Source organism: Amaranthus tricolor, chromosome 2 (assembly GCF_026212465.1).
Source record: "Amaranthus tricolor cultivar Red isolate AtriRed21 chromosome 2, ASM2621246v1, whole genome shotgun sequence".
Lineage (NCBI taxonomy): Eukaryota > Viridiplantae > Streptophyta > Magnoliopsida > Caryophyllales > Amaranthaceae > Amaranthus > Amaranthus tricolor.
In genome coordinates, this window is record NC_080048.1 from 13712398 (window position 1) to 13723856 (window position 11459).

The 11459-nt window shown below is 42.2% G+C and overlaps 1 protein-coding gene and 1 pseudogene across 1 annotated transcript; one reads left to right on the plus strand and one right to left on the minus strand.

The window, feature by feature from the left end:
• Positions 1–4002: 4002 nt before the first annotated feature.
• On the minus strand, positions 4003–4554 carry LOC130805553 (uncharacterized). Its single transcript, XM_057670330.1, has one exon. The coding sequence runs from the start codon at positions 4552–4554 to the stop codon at positions 4003–4005; it is 552 nt and encodes a 183-aa protein (XP_057526313.1).
• Positions 4555–7135: 2581 nt separating this feature from the next.
• On the plus strand, positions 7136–8744 carry LOC130804944 (uncharacterized acetyltransferase At3g50280-like; annotated as a pseudogene).
• The last annotated feature ends 2715 nt before the right edge of the window (positions 8745–11459 follow it).

An 11459-nucleotide genomic window follows, 5' to 3' on the forward strand; every position in this document is an offset into this window, starting at 1 on the left:
CAAGCTGGGAGTGATGTGGTCGAAAATTGAAATTTAGGGCTCCTTTAACTTAGAACAAACTCGATCTTGGGACCCTAATCAAAGGGTCCGACTTATCGATGCCACGGTCCGGTGAATTTGAAATTTACTAAGAAAAATTTTGAACTTGGGACCCCATTCTAAGGGTCCGAGTTGTCGATGTCACGAACAGGAGACGTCAAGCAAAATTTTACTTAGAATAATTTTTGAACCTGGGAGCCCATTCTAAGGGTCCAACTTATGGATGTCCCTGATACTTGTTTGATTAATAAAGAACATAGGTTTTAACTTAAATCAACCTTAATTTTTGGACCCCAGCCTAGGGGTCCGACTTATCAATGTTACTGAGGGGCGAGATTTTTACTTAACTTAATTTTGACATTTGACCCCTCTTTTTGGGTCCGATTTGTGACCCCTATCAAGGGGTCCGACTTAAAGACATCACTGAATTGGATAAGATTTGCAATATTACTAGAGGAAGTAGAATATAACTGAATACTTGTTGGAGCTGGATAATTCTGAAAAAATGAAACCTCTGATATATTAGAAAATGTAATGACAACGCAACTATGCCGCGGGATGAAACTACTGAATGCCGCTGGATAAAACTACTGATTGTGATGACATTAATGATCATTGACTGGCCTCTTGCGAATCTTATTAAATGAAGTACTTCTTCAAGTGATCTCCATTCCATGGGCGGGGTAGCTTCGTTCCTTTCATATCTTCCAGTTCAAATGTTTCGGGTTTGATGACGCGGATGATTTTGAATGGGCCATCCCAGTTGGCCCCAAGTTTTCCTTTATCTACGATTTTCCCCGTGGCCCCAACTTTACGTAGGACGAAGTCGCCAACTTGAATGTGTTTAGTTTTGACGAGGCGGTTGAAGCTGCGAATCATCTTCTGTTTTTGGGCCATGGATCTTAACAATGCATTTCCCCGCGTTTCTGGAAGCAGATCTAAGTTTGCCCTTTTTCCTTGTTCATTCTCGTTGTGTGAGTAGTAGGTAATACTTGTGGAGAGTATACCTATCTCTACTGGAAGCACGGCTTCGGACCCGTATACCAAGGAGAATGGGGGTATGCCCTGTTGCTTCTTTAATGGTTGTTCGGCTTGCCCATAAGATGTCGGGTAGTTCCTCATCCCAAATACCTTTAACACCCTCTATTTTCTTTTTGATGCCGTTCAGTATCTCCTTGTTTGCTGATTCAACTTGCCCATTTGTTTGCGGCCGAGATACTAAACTGAATCGGATTTGAATGCCAAATCTGTCACAGTATTCTATTGTGTTCTTACTAACAAATTGTTTCTCATTGTCGGTAATGATCACACGAGGAATACCGTATCTTGTGATGATATTTCGCCATATGAATTGACAGACTTGTTTGTTTGTGATTGAGCTGAGGGGCTCTGCTTCCACGTACTTGGTGAAATAATCAATGGCCACTATAATGAATTTGCGTTGCCCCTTTGCAGGCGGGAAGGGGCCAAGGAGATCCATACCCCACTTATCGAAAGGCAAGACGGCTTGCATGACGGACAAGTAGTTAGAGGGCTTCCTTCCTATCTTTGAGTGGTATTGGCATTCGGGACATCGCTTGACAAGGGTTTCCGCGTCATTCCTGAGCGAGGGCCAATAATATCCGCTTCTGAGGACTTTACCAATGACAGTTCGCACTCCCTGATGTATGCCACATCCGCCTTCGTGTATTTCACGAAGGATGTAGTTTCCTTCTTCAGGGGAAACACATTTCAGAATGGGATGGGTATATGATTTTTTATAGAGCGTTCCTTCGTGGAGCTCGAACCATCTGGCCTTCTTTTGAAGCACTTTTGCCTGATTCTCATCGTGGGGGAGCGTCTGATTTTGCAAATATTTGATGTATGGCTCCATCCACATTTCCGATCTATCAATGGTGTTAACCATGAGGTTGATACTGGGGTTGGGAAGTACTTCCCAGATAATATCGCGAGCCGCGGATGTTTCAATTGAGCTGACGAGCTTCGCCAGGGAATCGACCTGTGCGTTTTGAGATCTTGGATGTGGAGCAATGTGAATTTGTCGAATTTCTTGACAAATTCTCTTACTTGTTGCAAGTACATCTTCATGCTATCATCTTTGGCCTTGAATTCCCCATTCACTTATCCGACTATTAGCTGGGAATCATAAAAAGTGGATAATATTTTATCCCCAGCCTCATAGCAGATTTTGAGCCCCATGAGTAATGCTTCGTATTCTGCCTCATTATTAGAGGCCGTGAACTCAAATATGACCGCTCTTTCCATACGGACCCCGGCAGAAGACACGATCAACAGCCCGGCTCCGCTTGCTGATTGTGTTGAGGATCCATCTACATACAACCTCCATTCTTGATTAGGCTCCCGTGGATGGGGGATAGTGCTTTCGGCAATGAAGTCAACCAAGGCTTGTGCTTTGATTGCTGTTCGTGGTTCATATTCAATGCCGAAATCTGCAAGTTGATTAGCCCAATCAGTGACGCGGCTCGATTTGTTTTTTCCCTCCAGCATCTTCTTCAAAGGCTGGCTGGTCCTGACGATGATCTGGTGGGATTGGAAATATGGTTTCAGTTTTCTGCTCGCTATCACGATTGCAAATAAGACCTTCTCTACTTCGCTGTAGTTCCCCTCAGATCCTCGAAAGGCGTGACTCACATAATATACGGGGAATTGCTTCTTTTCTCTTTTGGCGATTAATACTCTTGATAGGGAGTATTCGGAGACTGAGACATATAAGACCAGCTTTTCCCCGTTGAATGGCGAAACCAGTTTTGGCAAAGATGACAAGTGCTCTTTCAACTGCTGGAAGGATTCTTCAGCTTCTCTTTTCCATTCGAACTTGCTTTACTTGAGGGTTTTGAAGAAGGGCGTGCATCTGTGCGCGGACTTTGATAGAAATCTCCCCAAGGCAGCTATGCATCCCGTTAGCTTTTGAACTTCTTTTACGGATCCCGGGGTCTTCATGTCCTGTATTGCCTGTATCTTGTCAGGGTTTGCTTCTATTCCTCTTTCGTCAACAAGGAAGCCAAGGCACTTCCCACCAGTGACTCCAAACACGCACTTTTCAGGGTTGAGTCTCATTTGATGTTTTCGGAGGGTGTTGAACGTCTCGCGTAAGTCTGCGGCATGTTGAGACGTGTGCCTGCTCTTTGTGATCATATCGTCCACATATACTTCCAAGTTTCGGCCTATCTGAGATTGGAAGACCTTATTGACCATTCTCTGGTAAGTAGCTCCGACATTCTTTAGCCCGAAGGGCATGACTCTGTAGCAATATACCCCAGCATTTGTGATGAAGGCCGTATGTGGCTGGTCTTCTATGGCCAAGGGAATCTGATGGTAGCCGGCGTTAGCAATCCATGAAACTCAGTAGAGCGTGGCCTGCTGTGGAATCTACCAAACGATCTATCTTTGGAAGAGGATAATTGTCCTTGGGGCATGCTTTGTTCATATCCGTGAAGTCAACGCACATCCTCCACTTGCCATTTGATTTTTTCACGAGGACGAAGTTTGAGAGCCGATCGGAGTATTTGCATTCTTTGATGAATCCGGCTCTCAGAAATTTCTCCACTTCTTCTCGGGCGGCCTCTATCCGCTCTCTTCCTTGATGTCGCAGCTTTTGCTTCACAGGTTTGTAGCTTGGTTTTATATCAAGTTTATGGCACATGACACTTGTAGGAATGCCAGGCATTTCTTCCGTGGAAAAAGCAAAGATGTCGCGGAACTCAGTAAGGGTGGCCATGATGTCTTTTTTGACCAAGCCAGGGAGATCTTTCCCTATCTTGATGCGTTTTTCTTCGAACATGTCTACCTCCTCGTATCGTTCTACGGGGCGAGGCTTTTCGCGCGTGTTAGGGTTCTCCAGATATACGCTCATGACAGTCGGGGAATCATCTTCCCTTTCCCTTTTGGAGAAAGTGACGGAAGCTCCTCGTTTTAAGGTGTTGATGAGGCATTGGCGTGCCATCATCTGATTCCCTTTGAGGATACCACTTGTCCATCATCCCGCTCGAATTGTAGCAGGAGTTGATGAGGGAAGATCGCGACTTTGATTTTGTTGATGAGTGGAAGCCCCATGATAGCGTTGTAGGGAAATGTGAGATCCACCACCGTGAATCGTATGGGCATGGTTCTGCTTTCATTTCTTTCCCCCACCCGCACGGGGAGAATGATCGTGCCTAGTGGAATGACCTGACTTCCCCCAAACCCGATCAGCGGTTTATCGAGGGGTTGTAAGTGCTTTTCTTCGAACTTCATCTTTCTTAGGCATTCCATTGTTATGAGATCAGTCGTGCTCCCGGTATCTACGAGTACCCTCTTGACTTTCATTTGCCCAATTTTGAGGGTGACCACCAGAGGATCAGTATGAGGTTGTTGCAGCGTTTGGGAGGTCGTGGCATCGAACCTCATGATCGGTCCACTTGATGAGGCTTTTGGGGGCCCATTTAGCAGAGTGTGGACGCTATTTCTTGCGGTGCGGATGGTAGGATATTCTTCAGTGTATCCTCCGAAAATCATGTTGATAGTTCCTTGTGTGTTGGAACTTTCGCGCCTGGCCTAATCCCTTTTGGGGGATCTGCGTCTTTGATTCCACGGCCTCCTTTCTGATTCTCTTCCAGCATTATGGTCCTTCCGGTTGATGAACCTGGACAACTTCCCCTCATCGGCCAATTGATGTAGGATACGTTTGAGTTCGCGGCATTGGGCCAAAGTGTGGCCGTGCTCTTTGTGGTAATCACACCACAGATTGTAGTTGCGTCGATCAGAGGGGGTGGTAGTAGGAGGTGGAGTTGGAAATTGATCCCGGATGGCGAAGAATATGTCCAACCTGTTCCGGCTGAACAGCGGATCGTTGCCTCCATCTAGTAAATTCCGCGTCCTGGGCTCCCCTTCAGCGACATATACGTGTCTGGATCGTGGAGGCCCCATATCCGACGGAGGTTCTGGACGACGTGGCAAATAGTTTCTTTCCCTCCTAGATGAATGTTCCTCTCTGCTCCTTGAGGAATGATTGGCTGCGAGATCCTTCTTTTCCGACCTTCGTTTCTTTGGATCATGCGCCTGACATATTTCAGAGGCCGTGACATAGCTTTGGCATTGCTTCATGGCCTCCGCGTACGTCTTTACTTGGCTCTCGACCAACTGGAACTTCAGCCTTTGAGCCTTCATTCCGTTGATTAGGGCGTTTAATGCAACCGACTCTTCCAAATCAGTTACTTCCAGTACCGTCTCGTGGAACTTTTTCAAGTAAGATGATATGGACTCTCCTTCCAATTGTGTGACGCTGAGCAAATGGAAGTTTGATTTTTCCTGTCTTCTGGATGCTATAAAATTACCCAGGAACTTACCTTCCAGTTGGGCAAAGTTATGGATACTTCCCCCTGCAAGGGAGGTGTACCATGTCAGAGCTACTCCTGTAAGGGTAGTTGGGAAGAACTTGCACCACAGTGATGGGTTTGTGGTATACAGCAGCATCAGGTTTTTGTAGGCCATTAGGTGTTCCTCTGGGCAGGATGTTCCATCGAAGGCTGCCATGTTTGGGATCTTTATTTTCCCAAGGTTGGGAGTATTCAGTATCTCCGAAGCCAACGGAGAAATTATTGGTGTGAGATTTTCATGAAGGCTACTCCTATTGTCTACATTTCGCGGCATAGTGACGGGACTGATCGGACGGCTAGATCCCGCGAGTTGTGCCTTTTTCCTTTCTTCCCTCCTTTTATCCACCAGCGATTGAACGCTTTCAGACGCCCTTTGTTTCTTGCTTTCTAGGAAGGTACGGGCGTCTCAAGAGGCGGTTTTAGATTTGTCACCTCGCTGATCCGTCTTATCGAGGCTTGGGAGGGTCCTGGATCTCTCCCGTCTCTTCTTATTACGCCTTCTGGAGTGGGAAGTCCTCGAGTTCCCATCTTGAGACTCATGAGACTTTGGTGTCTCTTGATGGGGTTCGATTCGTTCCTGCAAACTTTTTATTTGGTCCGCCATGTCCTCTAACATTCGTTGTTGAGTAGGATTATTATTTATGATGGCGCGGAGTTGTTCGGAGAAAGCGGCAGTGAGGTTTCGTGCCAGCATGTCCAGATCACGACGAGTCACGGCTTCGTTGTTAGCGTGACCTGCGGAAGTGTCTGTATCTGTGCTGTGTACGGTAGCTGTTTGGGTCGAATTCTTCTTAGGAGCCATGACTTTTTATTCAATCCCGACAGACGGCGCCAAACTGTTTCGATAATGAAACGAGGAAGTGGAAAACACTTGAAATACCGTTAGTAGAAGCGTTATCAGGAGCGGCGATTCGTGGAAGGAAGCGACTTGAATTCCTGCAAAACAACACGTTAGCCTTGTCCAGGGGGTGATCTCCCGGAAAACCCCTCCGACGCTCAAGTTAGAACGTTGATATGAGATTATTGAATAGATGATTATAAACTGAATGCAAGATGTCGGGGTTGATATTGCTGGAATTTGGGTAGGCTAATGAAGTGGAGTAAGGATACTTAAGAGGATTATTTTCAGATGATGCCTTCTCTTCTGAGGTTGGCCTCTATTTATGGTGGTGAAGAAGAAAGTTATTTCTGAGAAGAAGTGGATTATCATGGGAGTAATGGGCAGTTGTCACCCATGGAAGAAGGATAACCAAGCAATGAGGGATAGTGGGAAGTTGGGTCAAACAAGAGGTTATTTTCCTGGAGGGAGTTAGGGTTTTGTATGGGTCACTTGCTTATGGGCCAACTGAAGAGTTGGGAGAATCCAGGAAAGACTCATTGACTAAAAGTTAAGGTCAATCCAAAAGGTCAAAGATTTTTAAGGTAAAATAACATTAATAATTTAAATAAATAAATAAATTAGGTAGGTGATACCATGACACTATTAATCTTATTTAACTAAAGCACAATATAAAATAGGCTAAGTTAATAAATACTGTCAATTGCGTGGAAGTAATAAATGAATAAAATGTGTAGTAATGGCCATTCGCCAGTTGCTGCAAGCCTACAGGCAGCAACCGACAAACAGCGGCTGTTGTTTTGTGTAGTGACGTAAGTGATGATATCATGAACAAATCTAGTGGGCTGTTAAATTGGACGTACAAAACCAATTCATTACTCCTGCATGTCGTCGTACTGAAATCAAACTTTATCTCTTTATTTCTAGAGACTACATATACTCAAATACCCACAAAACACCATTAACTAATTGAATTATGGCTCAAATCAAATTCATCTCAGAATGCTTTGTTAACCCAAAGTATCAACTCGAAGCCTCCAAACAACCTTATCACTTATCACCACCTGATGTAGCCATATTATCCATTGATCCTATCCAAAAAGGTCTCTTTTTCTCCCTTCATAATAACCCATCTTCCAAACCAATTCCTCATTTCTTGGAGAGCCTTAAAAACTCTCTATCTTTAGCCTTAGTTCATTTCTACCCATTAGCTGGTCGTTTTGTTCTGCAAAAATACCCAGATGAACACGCTTGTTCAATCTCCATTGACTGTTCCAAAGGTCCCGGAGCAAGAATCATTCATGCTTCTTCTCTAAACTTCTCTGTTTCTGATATTAATCATCCACAGATGTCCCAACAATTGTTCGTTCATTCTTCGACCTTGGTGAAAAAATGGTCAATTTTGATGCTCATACCAAGCCAATATTATCAATCCAAGTAACAGAACTTCAAGATGGGTTCTTCATTGGGTTTACTATGAATCACAGTGTAGTAGATGGCACATCTTTTATCCATTTTATTACTACATTATCTGAAATTTTCAACTTAGGTAATAATATCATTAACAATACAATAATCCCAGCAATCTCAAGAGTTCCTATATTTGGTTGTAAGCCATGGGTAGATGATAAAAATAACAGTGATAATGAGGCCATCCTTAAATTGCCGCATTTAGAACCAGAAGAGTTTATAGATCATGGGTTTGAACCCGGCCCGTTAAGGGAACGAATATTTCATTTCTCACGAAGATAATTAGAAGAACTTAAAGATAAGGTTAATAAAGAATGTGCTACTAATTATGTTATATCTTCATTTCAAGCGTTAACGGTATTTGTGTGGAAGTCCATCACTCTTGCACGTGACTTATCATCAGAAGAAATGACCACGTGTAACATACTGATCAATGCAAGGGGTAGATTTATTCCACCCTTAACTGATAATTGTTTGGGTAATTTTATTGGTGGAGCTCAATGGGGTTGTAAAGTGGATGAGTTATTGGGCCATGATTTGGGCTGGGCTGCAAAGAATATACGAGAAGCCCTTATGGCCCAGGATGGAAAAACAATAGTTGATATGTATAAAATATTGGTTAAGTCTCCTATTGTGGTCCGACGTGGTGTGATTGATCTACATGGTCAGAATTGCGTTGTTTTTGGAGGATCAGCAAGGTTTGATATGTATGGGCCTGAATTTGGGTTTGGTAGGGCTGTGGCTGCACGAATGGGTTATGCCAATAAGGAAGATGGGAAAGTTACTGCAAATCCTGGAAGAGATGGAGGGGGAAGTGTGGATTTGGAAATTTGCCTAAAACCTGAATATATGGCTAGGCTTGAAGCTAATTCTGATTTTATGAGTTTTGTAACGTTAGGTTGAGAAAGTTTTTGGGAGTAATATGTCTATGGACTATATAAAATGAGTTTTTAGTTTTGTTATTTTATCCTCAAATTTAGTATCACTCGTCATGTCACAATACATTTTCATGCATTTGTGTCTATTGTGTACTTGTGTTAATTAAGTATTTTCAAACTACCAACCAAAAAAAATTTAAATCAAAATCAATATATCACATTGTGACTACCCTCAAATGGCAATTAGAGGTGTAGAAGGAAGTATAAAAACAGAGTATAATAGAGATAACAAACACATAAACACAAGATTAATGAAGCATCTTAGATAAATCCCCTCGACAAATGTTTAACATCATTAATAAACTCAACGAATCATTAATGAACAAAACTCTAAAACGTTCAATTGAGAACAAGCTCTCAAGATAAATATCACATCTTTAATGGAGATCACCCACCTTAGCATCCTCTTTATGTATTAACTTCTCTCATTATAATCAATAATCTTATTTAGCCCACCTTATATAGCCCACAATACATTAAAGTAACCTTAGAGCAAGTGAAAGGCTTGCTCTCCAAGCATATGTCAAATTGAAGAAACCCACATTTGCGCCTGCACTAGGCCACTCGAACGAGCACATGGTATGCTCAAATAAGCGCCTGTTCTAGGCCTTCACTGTTTTCATTTCACCTTGTGCCTCGTTCAAGGCACCTTGCCCCGTAGCTTTACTTTAGGTTAACGGTTCACCTTCTGTAACAACCCGACTTACTGGTTGACTTAGTAGACAGGCCATCACTGGTTTTACTAACCCAAAGAACTCAAATCTCAAATCACGACTTGAGAAAAGAGGTCACAAGATCTAAAATACAACCGTAACAACTAATCTTAAATCCAAATATTTGAACCAAAATACAAAATGATCATACAACCAATTGTGAAAGTCCAAAATAGTCAACATAACTAAATCTACTACACACATACTAAAGCCCAAGATGGACTCTACAACTTCTATACATACTCAATTCTAAAATAACATCTAGGTATACTCTAATCACCTCTGGTATCCCTTTATTCCTAGCTGATACCGATCTGTAGGAAATCTAAAAGATAGAAATAATAGAGGTCAGATTTAACTAAATGAGCATAAGAAAATCCAAAACAAAACAAAAATGATAAATCAAAATAAAAGATTTAAAAGCAACATCAATCTTAGATCTTTGTGTGCACTAGAAGTTTAGTTGAGAGGAACACCTATAGCTCTAAGGCTATGTCACTTTTTGGTGAAGCTAGTCAATATCTGGATGACAACTCACCTCAAAATAAGAAATAGGGAAACAATGCCCCTCTACTCCTTCAATGACCAGCTCGTAAGCCCAATCAATTGACTTTATCACAGTATTAGAATCAATAGTCTCAAGAAATTTGTTTCAACAGCTTTCCAATTTCAAAAGAGCTTTAATAAAATTATTTTCAGGAAATGTAGGCTGGCCTAACCCTTTAAGGGACTGTTACTACTCATGAACAATGTTGCTTCAAGGAGTCGTGCTCGGTGCACAGCTATTAACTAGAAGGATTTCTCGAGGATATCGTCTTTTGAAGCACAACAAAATGACAACATTACCAACATGCGTTTGATAGTACTATATTGTTGAGAAAAAGGGGCGATATAATACACACACTTTCTCCCTTTGTGTTGTTAGATGAGCAAGAATAACCAATCCAATCAAACAAATAATAATAATCCCACAATCAAGCGCAATAAAGTAAAAATGCGGAAAGTAAAGCACACACGATATTTACGTGGAAAACCCAATGCGGGAAAAAACCACGGGACCGTAAGTGGTACCACACTCTTCCACTAATCACCAATAAAATTAATGGGTACAACCAAAATCCTCTCTAGATAATACTAGAGGTAATACCAACACCAAACAACCCTAAAACATCACTCAAAAGTGGTAAAATAACAATTAGGGTAAAATTAGGGCAAAACAAATTACCCACTTACAATGCACTAAACGACAATCCAACCGTTGAATATGTAGGTTGGGTAGACAGAAACACCGTGTCAAAATTTGACGAAAAACGGAGCACGAATGGCCTTCGATCGGATCGCCGTAAAGTCACGCGTGTCGCACCTTTTTCTTCTCCTCAGTTTCTGATTTTTTTTGTTTTGTGCGTGTATTGTGCTTCTGATGCAATTAATTAACTGCTGCCCTATTTTTCCTTTTATAGTTTTTCACCTTTTTTTTTTTTTAATTAACAAATAATATTATTATTATTAGTCCATTATTATTAAGCCCATAATTAAAATATTAATTGGGCCTTCCTCCAAGTGGGAGGGAATAACCCAACAAATCTCCCCCTCACTCCAACTTGGGGGGTATGACAAGTCCCGCTTTCAAACGGCACACCTCTAACTTGTCTCTTGGAAGGATCTTCGTCAGCATATCCGATCCATTTTCATGAGTACTGATCTTCACAAGCTCAAATATTTTCTCTTCTATCTGATCTCGAATCCAATGATACCTCCTTCGTATATGTTTCATTCGACCATGATAGGTAGCATTCTTGGCTAGGTGAATGGCACTCTGACAATCATAATGTAACAAATAATCGTCTTGCTCCAAACCCAACTCCTCAAGGAAGTCCCTCATCCACACTAACTCTTTACCAGCTTTAACAGCTGCCACATACTCTGACTCAGTAGTCGATAGAGCAACACATTTTTGCAATTTAGATTGCCAAGAAACAGCTCCCCCTGCAAACGTCATCATGTAACCAGAAGTAGACTTACTAGAATCAATATCGCCTGACATATCAGCATCTGTGTAACCATCCAACACAGGTTCGCCAGGACC

Excerpts from the sequence above, each read along its gene's own strand:
- LOC130805553 (XM_057670330.1), bottom strand. The coding sequence starts at position 4,554 with ATGATTTTCGGAGGATACACTGAAGAATATCCTACCATCCGCACCGCA.